General features: G+C 30.5%; 6 protein-coding genes across 8 annotated transcripts; 2 read left to right on the top strand and 4 right to left on the bottom strand.

Moving 5' to 3' along the window:
• Positions 1–225: 225 nt before the first annotated feature.
• On the top strand, positions 226–2,065 carry LOC115699444 (large ribosomal subunit protein bL27c). 2 transcript variants are annotated; one of them, XR_009683908.1, is made up of 4 exons: positions 226–813; positions 1,386–1,487; positions 1,580–1,930; positions 1,967–2,065. XR_009683908.1 is itself a non-coding variant. In XM_030626857.2 (3 exons), exons 1-3 carry the CDS (start codon positions 520–522, stop codon positions 1,760–1,762), a joined length of 579 nt encoding a protein of 192 aa, XP_030482717.1. In that variant the 5' UTR covers positions 226–519; the 3' UTR covers positions 1,763–2,065. The 2 variants fall into 2 exon arrangements, 1 of the variants encoding a protein (XP_030482717.1); XM_030626857.2 differs by having other exon boundaries at positions 1,580–2,065.
• Positions 2,066–2,304: 239 nt separating this feature from the next.
• On the bottom strand, positions 2,305–3,312 carry LOC115699445 (protein transport protein Sec61 subunit gamma). 2 transcript variants are annotated; one of them, XM_030626858.2, is made up of 3 exons: positions 3,150–3,312; positions 2,944–3,059; positions 2,305–2,539 (listed from the first exon to the last, which is right to left on the bottom strand). In XM_030626858.2, exons 1-2 carry the CDS (start codon positions 3,241–3,243, stop codon positions 2,944–2,946), a joined length of 210 nt encoding a protein of 69 aa, XP_030482718.1. In that variant the 5' UTR covers positions 3,244–3,312; the 3' UTR covers positions 2,305–2,539. The 2 variants fall into 2 exon arrangements, with proteins under 2 accessions (XP_030482718.1, XP_060958059.1); XM_061102076.1 differs by having other exon boundaries at positions 2,503–3,059.
• Positions 3,313–4,826: 1,514 nt separating this feature from the next.
• On the bottom strand, positions 4,827–6,567 carry LOC115698759 (uncharacterized). Its single transcript, XM_030625929.2, has 4 exons — positions 6,371–6,567; positions 6,054–6,118; positions 5,537–5,735; positions 4,827–5,440 (listed from the first exon to the last, which is right to left on the bottom strand). Exons 1-4 carry the CDS (start codon positions 6,494–6,496, stop codon positions 5,072–5,074), a joined length of 759 nt encoding a protein of 252 aa, XP_030481789.2. The 5' UTR covers positions 6,497–6,567; the 3' UTR covers positions 4,827–5,071.
• Positions 6,568–10,066: 3,499 nt separating this feature from the next.
• On the top strand, positions 10,067–12,002 carry LOC115700705 (peroxidase 55). Its single transcript, XM_030628334.2, has 3 exons — positions 10,067–10,521; positions 10,951–11,142; positions 11,229–12,002. Exons 1-3 carry the CDS (start codon positions 10,306–10,308, stop codon positions 11,802–11,804), a joined length of 984 nt encoding a protein of 327 aa, XP_030484194.2. The 5' UTR covers positions 10,067–10,305; the 3' UTR covers positions 11,805–12,002.
• An 897-nt stretch (positions 12,003–12,899) lies between these two features.
• LOC115700703 (protein NUCLEAR FUSION DEFECTIVE 4) lies at positions 12,900–16,513 on the bottom strand. Its single transcript, XM_030628332.2, has 3 exons — positions 15,417–16,513; positions 13,818–14,749; positions 12,900–13,737 (listed from the first exon to the last, which is right to left on the bottom strand). Exons 1-3 carry the CDS (start codon positions 15,750–15,752, stop codon positions 13,218–13,220), a joined length of 1,788 nt encoding a protein of 595 aa, XP_030484192.2. The 5' UTR covers positions 15,753–16,513; the 3' UTR covers positions 12,900–13,217.
• A 4,986-nt stretch (positions 16,514–21,499) lies between these two features.
• Positions 21,500–24,005, bottom strand: LOC115700704 (protein NUCLEAR FUSION DEFECTIVE 4). The gene is made up of 3 exons (XM_030628333.2): positions 23,314–24,005; positions 22,282–23,207; positions 21,500–22,179 (listed from the first exon to the last, which is right to left on the bottom strand). Exons 1-3 carry the CDS (start codon positions 23,647–23,649, stop codon positions 21,657–21,659), a joined length of 1,785 nt encoding a protein of 594 aa, XP_030484193.2. The 5' UTR covers positions 23,650–24,005; the 3' UTR covers positions 21,500–21,656.
• Positions 24,006–25,018: the final 1,013 nt, after the last annotated feature.

Genomic DNA, 25,018 nt, shown 5'->3' with positions numbered 1-25,018 from the left:
GGAGTGGTGGAAAAGGAAAAGAAAAACAAGGCATTTTTCACTCGTTTACGAGACCAGTGTCAAAGAAAAGGATTTTCCAGTCTCTTGTTTGAATGAATCGACATTTGTGGATAGTTGTTCATTCAGGATTCTTCCTTCTATATTTAAAACATAGCACCTTTCTTAGTGTCATAATATTATTAGTATAATTAAATAGCGGGTTTTAATCTTTCATATAATTTAAAAAAAATAAATTTTAAAGAAAATCGCTAAAAGCTGCTGAGACATGTTTGCTGACATGGACCATCCCAGATGCAACGTGGCATGGCCTCATTCACAACCCAGAAAGACCGTTTATTACACGCGCTCTATCTTCCTCCTTATCCAGACACAGACCGAGCTAAAGGTAACATTCCCTTTTATCTACACAGAACGTAACCACGAAACCCTAACTCCTATTTCCCAAAATCACCATATTCATGCTCACAACCTTCGCAGAAATCTGAATTCTACTTTCTTCTAGTCTCAAATTTCACAAAGATGGCAGCTGCATCTATGAGTTTCAACCTAGTCGGAGCCTTCGGAGGACTATCCATGACCTCAAGCTCTTCATCGTCTTTCTTCAAAGGGGATTTGGGTTCCATCAAAGTGGGTCCCAAGCTATCATTCTCCTGTCCGCAAAAGTTCCCCTTGACGATTGAAAATGCTCACAAGAAGGGAGCCGGGAGTACCAAGAATGGCCGTGATTCTAAGGGCCAGAGGCTCGGTGTCAAGATTTATGGCGATCAGGTTGCCAAACCAGGCGCCATTATAATTCGCCAGCGGGGTACCAAGGTATGTTTGTTCGATTTTAATTGCGGATTAAATTGTGGGCTTATTCAGCTATGTAATTTAGAAGCTAATCAGTGAACTGTTACTGAAATTGAGAATGTATTATACAAATGCATAGTTTCTAGTTTGAATGTGGCATTGTTACCACTAATTAGGGATTAGTTGAAGAAAATTGAGGTGAATTTTTTTGACAGGGATTGTTTATCCTTATGGGGTTTCAAAAATACTGATGGAATTGCACAGTTCAAATTCAAGTTGGCATATATTAATCATTGATATATAAAACTAGTATAATCAATCTACTTCTCTCTCCCTCGCCTCATTTAAATGTATCTTTTATATTAAATCAACTTTAGAAATGAAGTTTTGGGGTCAGCCAAGCCAACCACATCACTGACATATTGTGGTTTGATTCTGGAATTTTTATGGTTGGAATTTACATGCTCATATGAACAATTTATCTTTAACTGTTTGTGAAATGAGGCCATTGCTTGAGGTGCTTTGATTCTGGAATTTTTATGAAAATGAAATGATTTTATTTTATGATAGCTAAATTGCTCTGGTTGAATATTCAGTTCCATGCAGGAAAGAATGTAGGCCTTGGGAAAGACCATACAATATTCTCATTGATTGATGGACTTGTAAAATTTGAGAAGTTTGGACCTGACAGAAAGAAGGTTCTTATCTCTTATAATGCTGGTGAAACTTACTTATAGTCGATTAGATTTCTAAACTGATAACAATGGTGTGTTTATTTTGTAATTGATAGGTGAGTGTATATCCAAGAGAAGTGGTGCCTGAGAACCCTAACAGCTACAGAGCTAGAAAGAGAGAGAACTTCAGGCTCCAACGTGAACGCAAGAAGGCCCGAAGGGAAGGCTATGTTCCTCAACCCCAGCTAGTGCTTGCTTCTGCTGAAGAAGATGCTACCGATAAAAATCCAGTTTGCTGATTCTTAGAAGATGCCAACTCTTTTTGGGTTATATTGTAATCAGAAGGTGCAGATAGGGAGAGTTCAGTTGGTTCCATTCCTTTGTTTCTCTTTTCTCGTATAGTCCCAACTGAGATATATTTTCAACTCTTTGATTTTGTGTATCAATTATGTTCATCACAAGCTGATGTTCTATTTCTTTATTGGTTTTTTTTTTTTTTTGAGGTTCTATTTCTTTATTGTTAAAAATGGAACTTGGTATGGTTTTTGGTAAGTTGAACAAATGTAATTCCCTTAAATCAAGTAAACCTATACCATTCACAAGATTCCCTCTAATGCATTCTAATCTCTCTTACAAAAGTTTCAACTTCGATCAAATTAAGCGAACTCCATAAGAACACAAAGATCAAGACAACCCAACTGTTATTATTTTTATTATTTTTCAGGGGTGATCACTCTGATTTTCAAAAAACAAATCAACCCCTCCTGTCAAATTTTCAGGTTTATGAAGGAGAAAGGAAAAGATAAACTTCCTCTCGATTGAGGAATTAGTTACTCAAAAGTCAAAATAACTCCTATGTTAAATGTCAAAAGATTAGAAGGTCTGTGTTACAAAACAAAAATTCACATTACAAAGTACCAAACAAAACAAGTACTCTCCTAAGAGAAAGTAAAGAACCACCATACAAACAAGCAACTAGTTTAATCAGTTAACATGAAAATGTAGCTAAGATCTTTGATCAATGTAGTCGTGTTTCTTGACAATTCCTTCCTTTCTTGCACCTAACAAAATGGCCACTGCAATTCAACAAAAGGAAAATAAAAAACATTCAGCTTTTGCATCCCACTAACTAATAATTAAGAACAGATTAAGAACAAATCAATTGAAGAAAATATTGTGTATCAAAACGGCATTCGATGAACACCCATGTATGTATTGTTTTTGTAATTGGTTATAGACAAAAACAAGTCAATATTAATTATCCAATTATAAACCTAAATTGTCCAGAATCTTAAGCAATATACAGATAATTTTGAAATCTACCTTATAATCTTAGTTCTCAAAATCAAGATCAATTTTTTTTTTTCAGGTAACTTGTTTCATCTCAAAATCGGAGACCGAAGCCCAAAAAAAAATAGGTAGAATTAAAGATTACAATCGGCGGAGAAAAACGAAAGAAAGAACGGCATGCAGAGCATACCTAACCAGATCCAACGATGATATTGTTGATGGGAATGAAGATAAGCTTCACAAAGAAGCCCACAAATCCCATCACCACAAACCCAATCGCCGTACGGAGTGCAACCTTGGAGAATTCTGAAATTCCCAAAATTAAATTAATTAAACGAAAGAAGGAAGTAATCGGAGAAGCAGAAAATTATGAATCGAACAGAGAAAAGAATTTACCTTTGCGATCGGGCTTGTGGCAGCGCTTAACGAGACGTATGCTATCCTTAGAGAATTCTCTCAGAGGATCGAAAACTGAGTCAATGGCATCCATTCTCTCTCTCTCTAGAAAATATTAGATCTCTGAAAATATGACGATGAATAGTAATCAATGGGGGTTACCCCTCGTATATATTAGGACAATCTTTTTTTATTTACATATATAACCCTGCTTTCAATTTTTTTCTTACTTTCGACCACTTAACCCAAAAGGAGACTTTTCCTTCTCATTTGATTAACAAAAAGATAAAGGATATCTAAGATTTTTTTTCGGAACTTTGACATGTATCAAATTATGTCTTTTGAACTTTATTGGCTGTTAAAAATTTTCCTGAATTATTGAGATTGTTAGATTTAAGGACTTTTTTCTAATTTTAGTACATGTCAAAGTTCAGGGGCATGATTTGGTACATAATTTGGCAAAAAAAGTTTAGGGGCATGATTTGGTACATGTCAAAGTTCAGGGCATGATTTGGTACATGTCAAAAAGTCCTTAAATTTAACAATCTCAATCGTTTAGGGACGACAAAAAAAGTTCAAGAGCATGATTTGGTACATGTCAAAGTTTGGGGAAAAAAAATCCTAATTAGCAAAGATAAAATAGGGTTAAGAAGGAAATTTAGGATATGTTAATGTTACCTTTCTTTTTTTTTTGTTAAAAACAATATGAGAGCACAAAAATGTTTCTGAAATTTTCAAAAAATCATATTGTTTGTTTTTTTTACACCTCTAAAAATTCGTAAAACTCTCTATTTTAATAATTTTTATTTTATATAAAATTTATAACTTTAATTGTATTAAACTTTTTTAACTTTTTTCTTTCAAATCATATACTTAAAAAATATATCTATTAAATAAAAATAAATTATATTTTAAATATTATGACCAAAAAATTAAAATAAAAATTTATACAAAATTTTTTTAGAAAAAAATATACATGATTCAAAAAAAAATATATGAAAATAAAATCAAAATAAGTATCAAAATTAACATAGAATTATGTGAGGAAAAAAATTTAAAAAGATATTAAGAGTAATTTTTAAAAATTATTTAAGTTTATTTATTTTTTAATAATAGGGTATACTTATTATTTTATAGGGTATAAATAAAACCCCCTTTTTTAAATTAGTTTTAGGGATTTCTTATTTTTTTAAAAAAAAAAATAATAATAAAGCTTCAATAAAAATTTATTAAATTTTTCATAGAAAGATGAATTAATTAAATATATTTATTCTTTCTTAATATTTAAAGTTTTTATTTTTAATTTATGACTTTTTTATTAAATAATTTTGCTTCTATGGAGGTAAATCTTGCTAATCCAAGTAATGTTCTTTTCTATAGTTTCATTCTAGAGATATTGCATAACATTAACACTTCGGAGATGGAAAAGCTTCTGATGCTTCTATGGAGGATTTGGTAATGAAAGAACATTAGAGTTCAAGAACATAAATTGCTCTATGATGGTATGACTCTTCCTTGTACATTAGAAAATTTAACAAAATTTAATGAAGCTTGTGTTCTCATTTAGGTTAAATTGTTCTTACAGGTTCTTCAGTGTATCCTTTTCTTTTTTCAACTTTCAAAGTAAATGGAACATAAATAACTTGTAGATGGTAAAATCTGCAGAGCAAAGTATAATAAGGGCAAAATGAATTCCATTCACTTAATCAAATGCCATAATACAATTAAAGCAATCTAATATGCTTGCTACAGACATTATAAGCAAGGAATGAGAGTGCCAAAACCAGAACGAGCTTTATACTCTAATGTACAGGACAATGTCATGAACTACAGCCCCAAGACATCTCAAGGGAGATGGTTTGGTGGAGAAGACACTCATGGATACAAAAATTGAATTGAATAGTATGTATGTTTTCTAGCTGCTATGTCTTTGTTTCAGTTGACGATGAGCCTGGTCTCTTGTCACGTTGAATAGCTCGAGGGACAAAAGTTAAACCACGAGTGTTGCGGCGGCCAAAGCTGATGGATGAAGGAGATGAATCTGAAGTACTTAGTTTGGATACAGCAGAAACAAGATTATCAATCGTTTCATTTTCAACTTCCATGTTCGAAGTATCTGTCTTCTTATGAATAGCTTGTTTGCGTTGCTGTTTCTGCCTCAGCTTTTTGGATGCATGAGACTTTTTGAAAAACTCAAATGAAGTGGGGAACTTGTGCTTGTCCACCAAATGCTGATGCCGACTTTTGTAGTTCTTAAACTTAAGAGTGCAGCTTTCAACAAGGCATTCATACTAAACACCAGCAAATAAAGCTTCAGAATCAGATACCAATGATGACAAAGTGGAGATCATTTAATATTTGAACAAGATAAAAGTAAACAAACATACCATGGTATAGCCTCGTGCAACTTTGGCCTGGAAGAAAGAGTCATGTGCTTCAGATATGTGTATGCTGAGAAGTCGTGATGTAGGGTAGACTCTAGAGCACACTGAACATGATGCAGTATGCCTTGCATTGTAATGATCTTCAAAATCCTCCAATGAAGTCAGATGTGCACCACAACCAGCAATGGGGCATGAAACACTCCTGTACAATCCATTAGATTTGAGTGACTTCAATAGTTAGGGAAAGCAAATACAAATATATAAAAAAAGGCTCATAAGAGATTCTATTATCTTATCACACATTTATCATCAGTTAACTAAACCAGAGAACTTGCACATTTTACATTTTGTCTCAATTCAATGTATTCAGTCACTAATCACTTGAAACAATCCGAAAATACAGTTCAACAAATACCATCTAAGATTTAAGCTTTCTGATGCTGCTCACATAAAAAAAAAAAAAAAAAAAAAAAATCATTCCTCAATACTCATCATCATATTCATTAAATAGGTTCTTTACCTGCTATCTTCATCTACCCAGCTCCTAACATAATGTTTCTCGTCTTCAGTTAAATCAAGGGCAACCTGCAAAAGTTAGTATGGTAAGATTATCGATTGAATGTCATTACAAGACTTAAACAAAACCATACACAACTTCAGCTAAACCAACTTATAGCTTGATTTTGGTTCCTCCATGGAAATGAAACAACACCCAAAACGGAAAGATTAAATTTTGGTTTAATCCAACTATAAAAGCACACATAAATATGTAGAGGTAAAAAAAAAATCATATTTTTAGGGTTTGCAATTACTGTGATTGAAAGATAATTCATATACCTGTTTGGCGAGAAGTTCCCTTTCAATGTTTCCAGCAGCGAAGAAAGGAGAGTCGGGATCGAATTTTCTAAGAAGGGGCTTCCAGTAGGGGAAGGCTACCTGTGATTGTTCCACTTCCATTGCCATGGCCTTGCTAGAGTAGTGAATTTGAATTTGAATTACAGAAATTTTGGCTTTGGAAGGAAAGAAAGGGAATGAGGATGGGATTGCCTTAATTGGGCTTCTTTCATTAATTTGGGCTTGTCGTGGGCCCATGAAATAACGGGTTGTGCGTGGCCCATGATTAAAGTTTTATACCAAGTTTATGAAATATTTCACAAATAATATTTCGAACATCAAATATAATTATGATTAAAGTTTACCAAAATTTTTTAATTTTTTTCAGAAATCATAAAATAAAAATAAAAAATATATTTTAAATTTAAAAGCAAAAATTTAACGAAATATAGTAAATATAACAAGTGGGAAAAGAAAAATAGAAAATGTAAATTTCATTTTTCTTTAGTTTTGTCCTTCATTTAGCTTTGATAAATAAATTATAAATTGTGAACAAACTTAAATACCTTGAATTAACCACATCAAGAGCTTAGTCTAACATACTTTATTTGTATATAAAAATAATAAAAAAGAGTCTCTCAATTAAGTCATCACTAAAAAACATATTCTAATGAAATGATTTTCATCTTCTTTTTTTGTTTAGTTTTTTTTAACAATAATTTTCATTTTTAAATGTATATTCTAAATGAAATGATAATTTAGAAAAGAAATACTCACATATATAAAGAGCCAAAAATGAAAATTGCATTTATAAAAGAGATTTTTACACTGCATACTGAAATTTTAAACTTTTTTTTTTATTGTGCGCGAATTTCTTTTTAAAAATACTGTATAAACGTTTATATATGCCCTTTTATTTAATATATGTAACATTACCTTTAAAACTAAGTTAATGTTTTACAAATCAAGCTGCACAAATTTGCCTTGATGAATTTGTACATGGGCAATTTGAAAGCATTATTATGACTAAAAAATAGCCTTACTAATTAAAGTCATATAAAGTTATTAGAAGGAATATTTTCTTATTAAGATAATTAAAACAAAAATCATGGTATCATTCTTAAAAAAGTCTTATCTTGTGACAAGGAAAAAGTGTACAAAGTAATTTCACATTTAAAAAGAAAAAAAAAAACAGGCATAAAGCATTAATTTCTTCTTAAACTTATAAGTTTTGATAATTGTACATGACCGATTCAATACTATACTCAATAGAGATTGGTTTAACCTTTAGCCATTTGTACTTGTGCATACATCTATATAGGAAAATTTTGTAGAGCCTATCACTTTTTTTTCTCTTTGATAGAAACATTAGTTTCGATAATTAGAAAAATTAAAATTAATTTTTTTAACATATAATGATTTACATTATAGTTTATCATACATCTTTTTAAAAAATTTAGAATAATTGATCATACAAAATAAAGTTCAAACTTCAAAATAATCAATTGCATATGTATATGAAAAAAATTAAAAGTTTACTATTTAATCTTTATTTTTTACATTGTAAATCTTTAAAAAAAAAAATTAAAAATTGGTAAAATGCATGCTAAGTTTATAATATAATCATATTAAAAAAAAATGTATATATATGGGTGACTATTTAATGGTTACATTTTTATTGTAAACTTATGGTTACATTTTTCTTTAACCTGTAACAGCAGGTTACTAATAGGTAGACTTTCTTTTTTAGATTTAATTAATTATAATTAACTATTTTCTTAAAATAATTAATTAAATAGTAGACATTTCTTTTTTAGAATTATTTAATTATAATTAATTATTTTCTTAAAATAATTAATTAAATATTTTAATAAGACCTCTTTTAGCAATTAATATTTATATTTAAATCCTTACTTGAATTATTTTAATAATTAAGCCATTTAAGTATAATATTTACAATAAATTTTTTTTTTTTTTACAAAAATTAAACTTCTTTTGACACAAATTAAAATTATCTTCTTATAATAATTTTTCAAATAATTAATTATTTTTAAATGATATTTAATTATTTTGTTACAATTGTATGAACTAAGTATGAGGCCTCAGGCTAATCAATCGATAACAAGTGTAGCCATTTTTTTTCTAAAAAATCCTTCAACTTATTTCATTTTTTACTTTTTAAATATTTAAATAAAAAAATTAAATAATTAAGTGTAATAATTTAAAATTAAGATTACAAGTATAATAAAATTTAAATTATGAAATTATATGTGTATAATTTTAAATTATAAAAAGTTTTGCTATAAAATTTTAAATAATTTAAGTATAAAAAAATAAATTGCTAAAAGATCCTTATATAGTAATAAATTGCAAAAAATTAATTAATAATTATAATTAATTTAATTTTAAAATATAATTAATCTTAATTAAAATTTTATAAGGAAATAAATGATTAGGTCACTTTCAGGTTACAAGTTATTTATTATTTATTTTTATTTAATTTCTAAATTAATCACAACCATTTAATAGTAATCTAATAGCTTAAAAAAATATAACCATGATGGTTACAATAAAAATATAACTATTGAAATCTCTTCCATATATATATATATATAAAACATTTTTATCAATAGGAACAAATGTCCCTATTATAATCTTGTCCAACTTATATATATCATTGAAATAGTCGTCAACATGGGGTTTGAATAATTGGAAGATGAATAACATATATAAGAAGATGACTAATAATAACTACTCCAATTTGTTTATGTAGCTCCCTTTTGTTTAAAGTCAATTAACAATAGACTTCTATATATATATATATATATATATATATATATAGTAATTCATTAATATACTACCTTTTCTCTTTGTAGCATCATGTATTAAACAAAAACTCTAGTATATATATATACATATATATTGCAATTGTTAATATATATTTCTTACTGGTATGTATTAATTAATGGGGTTCAATTTTGGTGTATAATGAGACTTAATAATGTCATTTTGAGGTCTTATATATTGTACCATTTTTAATATTATGTATTGTCCACGTACACTGCCACCCCAAACTTTTAATTTGCTCATGTGAAATATAGATAAATATATCACACACATACATATATATATATATATATATATTGAAGTACATAGTAGTAGTATTTTATTGTGATACGCCATAGGTATAAATTTCAAAGTCTGACTAGTAAATGATAGGGCCTCCATTATTTAGAGACTTGTGGAAAAACTTTGGTACGTAATTAAATTTAAACTGCAAATAATTTTATATATATACTCGGATTTGTTGGTTTGTCAATTTCATCAAACACTTGCAAGTAATTAATTTAATAATTTCATTTTCAGTACATGACCCTTTCATCCACGCTTATAAAATTACAACTAATTAATGTATACATATATTATATATGTTGAAACATTATCACACATATACCAATTCAATATGTGTATACATATATTTTAATTCAAAAATAAATAAAACTCACCAATGTTATTAAGACCTATACGCATAACCATAATTTTGTTTATTATTTATATATTGTAGCAGTTACAATTATTTTTCTATGTGTTTGACTAATATTATTCCAAAGTTTGATCATCAACACCAAATTAATATAGCACTGTTATCTCATTCTCAGCCGTCGATTAAGATTACAATTAAGGCAGCTCACCTAGACCATATAGACACATACAAATTTCTTGTTCACAACTGGGATTTTAGTGTAATACAACATCAAACATTATATAATATATTTATTTATAGTAATTGAGTTTCCACGAAAATGACACATATATGTTACTAGAACAAACGCTCTTAGACCAAGTTTATTTATTTATTTGTATAAAAGGGTTCTCATCACCATTCTCTTATTCCATATATTATTATTCTCTACTGGAATTTTCTCATAGAGAAGAAAATGGAGATGAGAAATATGAGAGGATTGTTGATATTAATGGTTTTGATTGGTATGAACATGGGAAGAGGAGAAGCTCAGTTGGTTGAAAACTTCTATAGTGGGACATGTCCTAATGTTGAATTCATAGTTCGACAGGTTGTGTCTACTAAGTTTGCTCAGACTTTTGTCACTGTTCCGGCTACTCTTCGTTTGTTTTTCCATGATTGTTTCGTTGAGGTAATTAACATAACATATATACATACACATGTTTCTCAAGTTTTGATTCAATAATTACTAGTAATGAGTGTCTTAATTAATTTGTTAACTAGTTCTGATTATCATGATCATTGGTTTTGAACTTTGAATGTAGAGGGAGAGTTTTCATTAAGTTATATTACAAATTATTTATTGTGTTTTTCTTTTCTCTTTTTTATGTTAAAAAGTAGACACAGTCACTAATGGAGGCTATTCTATTTGGAAATTTAATCAGCAGCCAACCTAGGAATAGTTCAAACCAATTATTATTGACTAGGCAATACATAACAACATAAATCAGAACATGAACCCTGGTCAAATTACGTTGGTCAACAACATTTTTTGTTTGTTTTATTTTCAAACTTTTTGTAGTAGCCTATTCCTAACATCTATGTTTATGTTGTGTGGCAGGGTTGTGATGCATCTGTAATGATTGCATCGCCAAATGGCGATGCAGAGAAAGACTCAGACGACAACATCTCCTTAGCAGGAGACGGTTTTGACACAGTCATCAAAGCCAAACAAGCCGTTGAAGCTCAATGCCCCGGCATTGTCTCCTGTGCTGATATTTTAGCTCTTGCAGCTAGAGACGTCGTTGTTTTGGTAACTAAAATTTAACTCGACTCTGATACCATATTGTTATGTTATGTCAGACTCTGCTTTGTGTTAATTTGAGGTATTTTTTGTAGGCAGGAGGCTCAACATTCAATGTGGAGATGGGACGCCGTGATGGACTAATATCAAAAGCGTCACGAGTTAAAGGAAACTTGCCAGAACCAACAGCTCATTTAGATGAACTCAATGCCATGTTTAGCAAAAACAATCTTAGCCAACTTGACATGATAGCACTCTCTGGTGCTCACACTGTTGGGTTCTCACACTGCAACCGTGTGGCCAATCGCATCTACTCATTCACACCTTCTAACCCAATTGACCCTTCTTTGGACTCTGCATATGCTCAGCAGTTAATGGCTTCTTGTCCTAGAGATGTTGACCCAACTATAGCCATTGACATGGACCCTACAACTCCCCGAGCTTTCGATAATGTGTACTACCAGAACTTAGTTGCCAACAAGGGACTTTTTACTTCTGATCAGGTTCTTTTCACTGATGCTCAATCAAAACAAACAGTTCTTGATTTTGCCAACAATGCTGGTGTGTTTAATGCGGCCTTTGGCTCGGCCATGAGAAAACTCGGCCGAGTTGGTGTCAAGACTGGTGGTGTTGGTGAGATCAGGAGAGACTGTACTGCCTTCAATTCATAAATATTAAGTTATTTTTAACAAATCATTTTTAAAAAAGAAAATAAAAAATAAGAACACCTGCAAATATGATTGTTTTTTCCTTTGCCTAATTCAATGTAAATGTATACATAACATGTGAGAATAATTTACAAAATACAGGTGTAAGATTCTATTTACCTTAAACTATGAATAATATTGCAAACACTGTTTTTGGTTGTCTTTTGCTTCTTTTGTAGTTTTCAATGTGTTAAATTATAAATGACTGTATTTAATTAATCAGTGGGCTGAAATAATAAAGGTGTGGAATTTAGCTGAAATAATTATAAAATTATTAACAAAAAAAAAAAAAGAAGAGATAAGCACAATTTTGTTTTGAAGTTATTCACACAACAAAAAACAAAGGGATGTTACAAAATTTGAGATGACAGCTTTGAATTTGACAAGATAATGACACTGCACCTAACTATAACAATAGAAGAAAAGGTCTGAAAAAGGCAAAAACACTTGGTCCTTAATTAATTAATTAGTATTAGTATTAGTATTCAGCCAACACATAAAAGAAGAAGAGTCACTCTTTCAAGTGGGTTGATGTTGATTTAATTGTTTGATTTTCACATGTTGTGTATATATGTATAAGGAAGACCTTTAACTTAAAATTACCTTCCAAAGTCTTCAACTTTAACTTCACCCAACTCATGTTCATCTTTGTCGCCTAGTGATTTTAGAAGATTCCTCACTGCAATGAATGCTTGATGATAAAAAAGCTACCTTTGCCTCTACCCATTAAAGAAATAACAATCATACCATTAATTCTCTAATAATTCTTTTAATGCACACTATCTGTCATTCATCCTAAAAACAGAGAAAAGTGAAAGCTTTGATGGTGTTTGTTCAACATTGATTGCTTTTGCTTTAAACATAAAGTGCAAACTTGTATGATGTTTTATCATAAAGTTCAAAGCTTTAAAGAGTAAAATTGATGATCTTACTGAATGTTTTGTTTAGAATAATATGAAGAAAGCGCATTGTTTTTTGGTGGTTCAAGTCAAGTGTACCATTTCACCAACATAAGGGTAAAAAGATATGAGCACTATTTCACTGTGAGAACTAAAAATATGAAGAAAATATCAATCTTTTTACTTACTCATTCAATATATAATGGATACAGCTATCATATGAGCTCAAGAGAGCACAAAATTGAAATGGAAAGAATACCAAAAAAATTGAAAAAGACTCAATAATGAGTTGTTTAATCACTGAACAAAATAGACAAAAGGGAAAAAACTGTATTGGTTTATGGCTCCCACTTCTAGAGGAAAACTTTTTTAAGACTATATCTTCCCAAAAACATCATTCTTTCTTCTGATATAGTCTTAACAAACACATGGAAACATACTCTAGACAAATTATACAGACAAATGATAAACCAACCGATTATGAAACTGGCGCTGAACGGGAGTTCCCATAGAGGTGTGTGTATACTGCCTTAGTTCTATACACAAGAATCATGCTTAAGGCAACTCCAAGAATACAGAAGCCAGATAGTATTACCAAAGTTGTGAAGAAACATACTGAACCTTCACATGCTGGTGGATCGTTCGGTCCAAGCACGCCTGAGAAGATTGATCCTATAAACTGTTGCTGGAGGTTTCGCCCATGAGCTTGCTTCTCTGCTTCGCGGTCATATAGAGGGCCAGCAATGAGGCTAGAGAAGATTAGACATCCAGCAGGGTTTGCCATTGTGAGAAAATTGTACAAAGCACCGAAACTTTTCAAGCCAAACAATTCTGAGGCTGTAGCTGGTACAATTGCCCAGTGAAAACCATAACCAGCACCAATTACTATGGTTCCAACATATAGTGCTCCAGGCAATGCGAAAGCAACATAGAGATGGCCAAATGCCATAGCAAATTGAGCCATAGCCATTACTACTGGTCTTGGATAAGCATAATCCCTGTGAAAATGAGATCACAGTGACTAATTGTAACTCAAAGTCAATATGGATATGTATATTCAATGAAAATCAGTTTGTACCTGACTACAATCTCAGAGAAGTAACCACCTGCAACTCGGCCTAAGAAGTTCCAAATACTGATCATGGAAACAAAAATATGTGTGTTGTCATAATTGAGAGACTGGCTCAACTGACCCAAGTTGTCAATTACTGTCAAGCCAGTTCCAGAACCTAACATAAGTGACACAAAAATAAGCCAAAAGTCAGCTTTAATAATAGCTTGCGTCAAGGTGAAGTTTTCCCCTCGGTGTGGACCTCTCCTCCTCTTGATTCTCACAGCTCCTTCAGCAGCTGCTTGTAGTAATTTTGTTTGCAATTGAGCTATTCTCTTTTGTCTTTCTGATCTTGGAAGCAAGTCCACTTCCTTAGGCTTCTCATCTTCAAGCTCACTCAATATCGCCTCACTATCACTAGTAGCACCTGAATCAGTTCCCTCTTTCTTAGGCCGAGCTAGGAGTGCCTCTTCTTCCGGTACTCTTGAGTCTGGAGAGAAACTCAACCACACAGGAATGACAATAGGAGCTAGGAGAATGATGAACAAGATCACTGTAAATATAATGATCACTTTATGGCTCACATCAACTAGATCTTGAACTAGCATGACCCCCAACAAATAAGCAGCCACTAGTATGCACACACTGTAGATTATTGTAAAGCTGGTGCCATCCGATGCTCGAACCTGTTTATGACCTCCAACAGGTCTAACAATAAACATTAAAGCAATACCAACCAAGGTTGGACCAACTGCAACCATGAAAACAATAGAAGCTTTGTCTGGTGAGTGGATCATAGTGTATATTTGAGTCAAAATTGCACCACTTAAGCCTGCAAATCCCTTCAAAATACCCACCACAGGACCCCTACTTTTCGGGAAGTTTTGAACACAGGAAACCAGAGAGGCTGTATTGAAGTATGTCTCACCATTTGTCCCAATAAATATAAGAACACAGATCTGCATAACATATTGATGTTTGTGTCAAATTCTTAGACAAAGACAAGAGCCCAATAAGATTGGTTATTAATGTTTTCTTCTACCTAATAAGACAAGTGATTAAAACTACATTGATAGCTAACCAAGCAAAAAAAAAAAAAACATCTCTTTGGTACTAATTAGAATTTTAAGACAACTATAAAAACTGTTTATACTTTTCCTAGAAGCTACAAAGGAACAAACTTTCTCAAACATGTATAAACAACAAAACCCAATTCCCATATTTCACTTCCAAACACCTTTAGATTGTCTTTGGATCCTAGACACTATTCTTTCAACTAAAACTATAGTAGCATATAAAAGGAAGGAGCAAAACCACCTGGTTTTACAAAAGTCCTCGTATCAAACACTAGTAGTGGATACTAATTACACGTGGAAATCTAGATGGTGGTCACCTTAGAAGGGAAAAAAAACTCAAGAGCATTTAAAGATGGGAACTTTCAGAAAATGGATGAAAGGGAAGTATTCTTAATCTACCCAAATAAAATCCTGAGTGAGAAAGAGAGATGCCCAGAAGGAAAAACATGGAAAAAAGAACTAGATCCCAGTTGTAATAGGAAACCAAATATGAAAAGAAATCCAAAAGAGATAGATTGAAAAGTTGATAGAGATACATATAGATACTTACAGCCCACAAAGGCAAAACAGGAGCTCTTCCAGTAACAATTAGCCAAACCCAACCATACCCAAAAAAATTCTTTAAAGCCCCAACAAGAAGAGCAGCCCACATGGGCAACATCTCACTCAAGCTTCCAGCAAAAAACCCAACAGAATCTCCAAGATCCTTAGCCACACCAAGCCTGGCTAGCTGTCTTTGATTATAATTCAAAGAGCTCTTTATGACCGGAGATATGCTCCCAAACAAATATCCAATCCCAGCCGCCGATTGTAACCACATTGCAGCCACAAAAACGAGCCATCTGTTGTTTGTAAACCCTCTCAGCTTCTCCTGTAAATGACCCATCAAACAAAATCAAAACTTTCTCTCCAATTCCTCTGTTTGGCTTCTGGGAATATTTTGTTGTCTTCTTTCTCGTGGTAGTATACTATATCCTTAAAAGGGTTCTTCTTCTTCTTCTTTTTATCTTTTTTATGAAGAAGAGAGAGTATATGAGGTAATAAAAGGAGCGAACTTGATGATGGTGACGCTAATGAAATATGTTCTGCCTCTGGTCACCGATCATGGAGCTGTGGCCGGTTTTTAATTTGGCAATATATAAATAACAATAATATATATCAGATTAAAAAACAAAAACAGTTTACAAAGAAAGCAACTGCCAATGGTTAAATTTACGGCTTTTGCCACTTTCCCAGATCGAGTTTAGCCACATGCGAGCAAAAGCTTGATGCTTTATAGTTTAAAGTTTATATATATAATATAATACAATATAGAAAACGACGAAAGAAGAACAGTGAAAGAAACAACAATAACAACGTAACAAATTAGTATACTACTTTCTCTATCTTATATAGCTGAGACTAATACAATCATAAATTAAAAATATTTATAACAAAGAAAAATTAGATTTTGTTTGGTAAAAAAGTAGGAAAGATAAACTCCATGAGCATGGATGATTGATTGATAGATAGGGCAATGTGGTGGTGGTGGTGGTGTGGTTGTGAGTTGTGACACCCTGTTTTTGAAGAGGGTGACAATGAATTTCTAGTTTAGGCGTTTGCACGTACAAAATCTAAATTATATCTCAACTAGGTCAACTTGGGCCTAATTAAAAAATATATATAAACGATAAAAAAGAAAAAGATGGTCCAAAAATGAAAAATCTAATTAGATTATTGTTCCACCTCAGCTTTTTTATTTTTGGCAGACAAAATATGAGCTGACCAATCATATCATCGTTATCAAATGTTTTCTTTTATTATGTTTAGAAATTATTACCCTTTTTTATTCAAAAAGAAATTATTACCTTTTATTACTTTCTATTAATATTATTAATACTAAATGTATCACTTTGAATTTTCTTTATTGAGAAAAAATAAAAGAGAAGGAAGAGTGATCACCCAAAAACTACCGAACATCTTGACTAATTAATGGTTTCATGTGATTCAATTACAACCGACCCAAATTTTAAAAATCTAATTAGAACATATCGTTGTTGGTTGTTGGAAGAGACATCTAATTTAATAAATAATTAAATTAAATCTATCTAATTATCATCCAATTATATTTATAAATTTCTAAAATATATATTATTACATGGGGTACTATTTTTTTATAAAATAATTACATTTTTACGTTCAAAAAATGTTTTTTTTTACATTTTTACAGTTTTCTAAAAAATAACACGAAAACAACATAAAAATAACATACAGATAACAAAAAATCAACAACAAATTAACAAGATTACAACATAAAAAAACCGTATTTTCTGTAAATAAAATCAAAAAAATCGTAAAAATATTCAAAATTTCGTGAAACCGCATTTTTATAATTTTTTTTGTTGTTTTTATGTTTTTGTGAAATAATTCCTTTATTTTATGTATTTATTTACTTTATTAAAAAATATTAATTAATTTTTTTAAGAGAATTACTTCATATACTAGTTTTTAAAATTTGTTTTTCTATTTTTATAGTGTGAGTTGTTCCGATAGTTACTGGGTTTCTATGTGGATTTAAATTGCAATTTAAGTTACTCAATTGGTTTAAAATGTGTAAATAAAAAAATTATTTTATTTTTAATAATGAGAATTATGTTTTAAATTGTATTTATATATATTTTTTCTTTTTAGTGAAATTCATCCAAAATGATAGACCAAAAATGTTGAGTGTATTCAATCCAATTTAATAAAAAAAACTAGTTAACACATTTAATAGTTGGAATCGATACAATTTAATGTATCCATCGAACCAGTTGACTCAATTTGATTATATTGAATCAATTGACAAAATTTAATATCCAATAAATACTTGTGCTAAATAGTTAAATTAGATTGATTGGATTGGATCCAAATCTATTAGATGTGATCTAATTAACACCTTACGACTACCTGTCTTTATTTTTTAATTGAAATAAATAATTATAAAAGAATTTATTTTGTTTTTTAATCAATACTTTTATTATTTGTTTTGAAAATTTATGTAATAGACCCCATTTCAAAAAGTTCGGGTAGATCTTTAATCTGTTTCACTGTTCAACATTCATGAGAGCTTTCTAGTCTAATTTTTCTTTCAAAATCATATATGTTATAGCTATTTAAGACCACTTGTAAATTTTTAAAAAATTTTGAATAGTTTACAATGTTGAAAATAAGGTTTAAATAATTATTTACTACGTGTATAAAAAAAAAAAATCACACGTGCAACAAAATATGTAAATCTTATTTTCGTTATTGTAAACTATTTGGAATTTTCTGAAAATTCACAGATAATTTTAAATAAATACAATATATGTGATCATAAAGAAAAATAAACTAAAAAACTTTCCTAAATACCAAAAAAATAAGAAGTCTAATGAAACACCTTTTTTTTTTTTTTTTTTTACAAAGTGATTAAAATCACTCGTGAATTTACGACGCCCACGTCCGCCACCGGCGCTGGAACCTCCTCGAACCAGGATAGCTCATCGTCTAACCGCAGAGCATGCTTTGCCAACCATGGGCCGCTAAAATCTTAGAGCAAGCCCCATGAGACAAAACTGCCCCCGGAAATTTAGACAATAAAGCTATAACATCTTCAAATAACGCTCCTAACTCAATAAAATACTGGAGTTCCACCTGAAAAAAAATCAAAAAACAGCATAAAACTTTAATTAGAAAACTATTCAAACTGAAGAGAATCAACCAACCACCAAGACTAAGCAACTAGATCTCCCTAAAAAATACTAAAACTAGCCTTCTTTGGCTAGTAACAACTAAATTATAGCATTCTACTTCATAACCTTCATAGGATCCCTATTCCTTACTTTTACCCTTTTAAAATCAAACATAAATAAAATTTTCCTTTTAATACCCATTATTCCTTAAATATTCAAAATATTATATACTATTTATTTCATTTTATCTCTTAAAAATATTACTTATTTATAGATTAAAACATGTCAAAATCCTTAATAAGTCAGATTATTTATTATTTTATTTATAGCGTAAAACACGGTATCTATAATCTTTATTCAACCTAAATTAAACCAAAAATTGTATTAATATCCTTAAAACTTAAGATTGCACTTTCACATTCAAAAGTACCAATTTCCTAATACCACTTCATCATACATTTAATTAATAATATTAAATTAATATTAATTAATCCAATTCGGTATTATGACATAATGCTTCCTTATTTATTATTTAAATAGATAACCTCCTAATTATTATACCATTCAAATTATTATAAAAACTATTCATATTAGTATCTTCCTATACAACTAATAAGGCAATAATCTCAATACTTCATTAGCATTTACTTCTCATTTATTTCAATATCTTTCCAAAAATAAAAAATAAAATAAAATAAAGTATTCTCAATTCACAATTAATGTCCCTACCTCCAATTTATTACAAAATCTCACATTTATAATTTATATACCAAAATTAATATTATGTTATCTATAATAAACTCATATTTATAATTTATATACCCAAAATTAATATTATGTTATCTATAATAAACTAATAAGGCAATAATCTCATAATTATATACCATAATTTTTAGCTATTAAATTTTATAATATTTTTACAATTCATGATATCTTGTAATTTTAACCAATTACCCTAAATAATTAGGGGTCAGCCATAAATCATGAGCGAAAACCTTAAAAGGCACCAAAGCCATAAACAATGGCACAGCTCATCCATCAAATTTGTACTTCCATTTCTTCCATAAAAAACTAATACCACTCATCCAGAAATTCTTTAAAAATACAAATAATATAATAATTTTGGTACATTCCCATAATATTGAGAACAAACCAAATTTTCATAATAATTTGACTTCCCACATATATCTGAACCAATATATTCTCATTAGACCATTAGTGTTTCCACCTCCCTTTATTACAAGATATTATAATATTAGAATCTGAATACTAAAATTCTAAACACTTTCCTTTTATGCTGATAATTCCTAAAAAATTATAAACCAAAACATAGCTAATAGGAATTAGCGTTTAAAGTAAACCCTCTTAAACCTTATTTCAGTTAAATATATTCTTTAAATCATACCTTAACCAAAATAATCCTTTTATTCCGACTAATAAATCTGTATAGTGCATAACTTATTAACTTTAAAATATTATTGTGTCAAATTTTTTTATACATTCAATACCGAAAAACGTGAAAATTTAAACAAACTACCCTAAATAATTAGGGGTCAAACTATATAATAGGTGCTAAAGCCTTGTAAGGCGCCAAAGCCATAAATAATGGCGCAAAATAGAACAAAATCAATATAAAACAAACCTATAACAAAAAAGAAAAACATTGAAAAAAGAAAGAATAAAAAAAAGAGTTGTTAAACAAAAAAGAAAGAAAAATATTGAACTCATTTACAGCAACAAACGATAGACAAAGAAAATTAAAATAGAAAACTCTTAAGGTAGCTTGAACAATGAATATGATCAAGAGGTATTAAACTACATAAAAGTTGCTTCAAAATCATGATCACAATTCACATAATATAGAAATACGACTATATAAAATGGAATGAATTCAGTCTACAAAAAAGAAAAAAAGAAAACAGAGAGAGATATTTACCGTGATAGTTTATTGGAGGATCAGAACGATGGAGAATGAAGTACGATCACGAACAACGATGAAGAAATAGGAAGGTTGTAATGAAACACCTTTTTAAATTAATGCATTATAGACTAACCCATCTAATTTTAGTTTAGATAACTTTAGTAGCTAGTTAAACTATATTTTATTATTATTTTAATCATACATCAAATTATTTAATTAAATAATTGTATCTTAACTTTGAAAATATTATATAATAAATAATTGTATCTTAACTTTGAAAATATTATAATAATTATATTAATTAAAATAACAATTTTTTGACAAAGATGATACAAAAAATACTAGTTATATAACATTTTAGTTTTCTTGGTTACATTTGATCTAAAACATAGAAAACACTTTTGAAAATACTCAAGTTTTGCCCACAAAACATAAACGGGCAATTATTAAAACCATTTTTTGTTCTCATATTTTTTCCAAAAAAAAATAAATAAGAAAATCTTTTATATTTAAAAATATATATATTCTGGGAAAGAAAAAGAGAAAAAGAAAAAACAAGTCATAGCTTTAGCCTTGTTGCAATAATTTACCTCAAAAATTGGCCATTCATGCACTAGTGGCCTTCTACATCATCACCCACATGTCTCTATTAATAGAGAAAACAATAACAACTTACATAGGATTTTTTTCATCTAAAACATGAAATATGTCTCTCTCTCTTTGTCAGAATGCATCAATAAATACTGTAACAGAATATTATAAATATAATAAATTATTATATTAACCACAGGTGTGGCTGAGGGCCTGAGGCATGAAAACACCATGGATCATATTAAAATATATTTATTTTGTTAGTGGGTGGCCATTATTATAGTAATGAACAATTAACAAGTATAATTCGGTCACAAAAGTCTTATTAAAAGAGTTAATCCAAATATTTATTATATTTGTTACATAGTTCCATTCAAAATTGACCAAAAAAATAAAAAATAAAAAGAGTTATCTAAAAGTGTGACTGTGTTAGTTTCAATAGAAAGTTTTATTCTTTTTCAAAAATAAATAAATAAACAATAGAAAGTTTTATTCTTTATTATAAAATTCTCTATTTTGAACATAATCTAACAGAAACTTGGGAATCATAATCTTGAGAAGCCTCATTAAAAATTGGATATTTCGATTATGAGACTGGCTGCCCTGATCGAAAGTTTCCATAGAGTTGGGAGTAAACAGCCTTTGTTCTATGCACAAGAATCATGCTTAAGACAAATCCAAGCACAGAGAAGCAACACAATATGACCAAAGTCAGGAAGAAGCATATGGAGCCTACACATGCTTGTGCCTCATCCACACCAAGAAAGCTCGAGAGGATTGAGCCTGCAATGTGTTGCTGCAAGTGTTGTCCACGAGCTTGCTTCTCTGCCTCGCGATCGTATAAAGGGCCAGCAATAAGGCCAGAGAAGACTAAACAACCAGCAGGGTTTGCCATTGTGAGAAAGTTGTACAAAGCACCAAAGTTCTTCAGGCCAAACAATTCAGAGGCAGTAGCTGGTACAATTGCCCAGTGAAAACCATAACCAGTGCCAATCAACACTGTTCCAACATATAGTGCACCAGGTAATGCAAAAGCAACATAAAGATAACCAATTGACATGACAAGTTGAGCTATAGCCATTACCACTGGCCTTGGATAAGCATAATCCCTGAGAAGATGAGATCATAGCAATGTTAAAATAATATATGAATTTTATAATAATATTCATTGAGCATTTAAAGAGAAGCAATCTATCAGTTTTTAGTTTTACCTGACTACAATCTCAGAGAAGTAACCACCTGCAACTCGGCCTAAGAAGTTCCAAATACTGATCATGGAAACAAAAATATGTGTATTGTCATAGCTAAGAGATTGACTCAGCTGACCCAAGTTGTCAATTACTGTCAAACCAGTTCCAGAACCTAACATAAGTGACACAAAAATAAGCCAAAAGTCAGCTTTAATCAAAGCCTGCATCAAGGTGAAATTTTCCCCTCTGCGCGGCCCTCTCCTCTTGATCCTCACCGCTCCTTCAGCCGCTGCTTGTAGTAATTTCGTTTGCAATTGCGCTATTCTCTTTTGTCTTTCTGATCTTGGAAGCAAGTCAACTTCCTTAGGCTTCTCATCTTCAAGTTCACTCAATATCACCTCACTATCACTAGTAGAACCTGCTTCAGGTTCCTCTTTCTGTGGCTGAGCTAGGAATGCCTCTTCTTCAGGATCTTTTTCCGAAGACAAACTCAATGATACAGGAATAACAATAGGGACTAAGAGAATTATGAACAAGATTGCTGTAAAAATTATTATAACAGTATGACTAACATCAACAAAATCTTGTACTAGCATGACCCCTAACAAATAAGCAGCTAATAGTATGCATACACTGTAGATTAATGTAAAGCTGGTGCCATCCGATGCTCTAACCTGTTTATGACCTCCAACAGGTCTAACAATAAACATTAAAGCAATAGTCACCATGGTTGGAGCAACTGCAACCATGAAAACAATAGATGCTTTGTCTGGTGAGTGGATCATAGTATATATTTGAGTCAAAATTGCACCACTTAAGCCTGCAAATCCCTTCAAAATACCAACCACAGGGCCCCTACTTTTTGGAAAGTTTTGAACACAGGAAACCAGAGAAGCTGTATTGAAATAGGTCTCACCATTTGTCCCAATAAATATAAGTATGCATATCTGCATATTTGATGTAATGTGTGTCAAATGTGATTATTTTAACTAAACATAAAACCAAACACATGGAAATAAGTGAAAAGAGCTAAATAGGAAAGTAAATACTCACAGCCCACAAAGGCAAAACTGGAGCTTTCCCAGTAACAATCAGCCAAACCCAACCATACCCAAATAAATTCTTGAAAGCCCCAACGAGTAGAGCAGCCCACACGGGCAGAATCTCACTCAAGCTCCCAGCAAAGAACCCAACCGAGTCTCCAAGATCCTTAGCCACACCTAACCTTGCGAGCTGTCTCTGATTGTAATTCAAAGAGCTCTTTATGACCGGAGATATGCTGCCGAATAAATATCCAATCCCAGCCGTCGATTGCAACCACATTGCGGCAACAAAAACGAGCCATCTGTTGTTGAAAAACCCTTGGAGCTTCTCCTTCGACTGACCCATTGACAAAAAAAAAAAAAAACTTCACTTTAGCTTGATTCTCCTTTGTTTGGCTTCTGGGATTTTCTAAAAAAGCTTCCTTTTGACCTTTTCTTTTATGGAAACATGAGAAGAAGAGCTTGAAAGAGATAAAGGTTAGAACTTGATTGATGATGGTGAGGGTAATGATTTGGTTATTTCCTTCTGGAATAAAATATATATATACATATATATGACAATGCCGCTAGTGCATTCGAATTTGGAGATAATACGAATAAGTACATAAGCAGCAGCGGTCTCTGTTGACGGTTTGTTGTATATTTATTTTCTGAGATTACAGTCGCTGACAGAGGTAGAAGAAGACGAAAAACCTCAGTAAAACAAAGTAATCTTTATTTATTTATTTAAAAAAAAAAAAAAATCTCTTTTTTTATTATAATTTTTTAATAGTAAGGCTTGGTTTAGAATTCGAAAATAGTTTTACATTTTTTAAAACTTTAAATGCGGGATAATTTTTTTTTTAATAGCTGCTGTGAGTTTTTAAAAGTTTACGAGTTAAAAAACAAAAAATACAACTTGAATAACTCAATAAAAAATTTAAAAAAAATTTAAAATCTTTTTTTTTTTTCTCCTTTTGAAAATCAAAATTGTTAAAAAATTATATTGAGTGAATTATAAAGAGTATAGACTAGTCTCGCCACGATTTTATTTTTGTCTCCTAAGAAAATTATTTGTGTATATTGTAGTTCAAGATTTATCTCTTGACTAAAATAAAAGAAATTGATGTATTTTAGTGTGATATCGACTCTAAAGTAGCGTTACTAAGTTAAGTCATGAAATTTGAAATAATAAGTCACACTCACACAAAGTGAACTTAAGGTGTGATTGGTTTAAGATTTAAAAACTATTTTATGTTTTTGAAAATTAAAATGGTGGGGTCCACTTAAAAATTCTTGATTGGTTGAGTGTTTTCAAAAATAAAATTTGAATACTATTTTGAGTTTTAGGCTGAAAAATGAAAACACCATTTTTATGTTTTTTGTGTTTTCAAATCATTGAATCCAAAAACTCTCCAATTATTCTCTTACTTTTTTATTTTGAAATTCCCAACCAATCACATATTCAATTTTTTAAAACTCAAAAACATTAACACTACAACCAATCACATATTTAAAAATAAATTTTCACTTACAAAATTTTAATTTTTGTTTCCAAAACACATTTTTAAAAAACACAATTTTTGAATCACAAACCAATCAAATTTTAAGCTTCCACGTGGTTAGTTGTTAGCTTGACCAAACAGTGTTATTTTATATTTTGAAAAGAAACTATGAGATAAGTTTCAAGATTATAAAGATTGAGAATTGTATCATATGCTCAATGAAATTGACTC

The sequence above is a fragment of the Cannabis sativa genome, chromosome 8, assembly GCF_029168945.1.
Source record: "Cannabis sativa cultivar Pink pepper isolate KNU-18-1 chromosome 8, ASM2916894v1, whole genome shotgun sequence".
NCBI classification, from domain to species: domain Eukaryota; kingdom Viridiplantae; phylum Streptophyta; class Magnoliopsida; order Rosales; family Cannabaceae; genus Cannabis; species Cannabis sativa.
The sequence above is the reverse complement of the archived record's forward strand: the minus strand, read 5'-3'. Positions and strand labels throughout refer to the sequence as shown.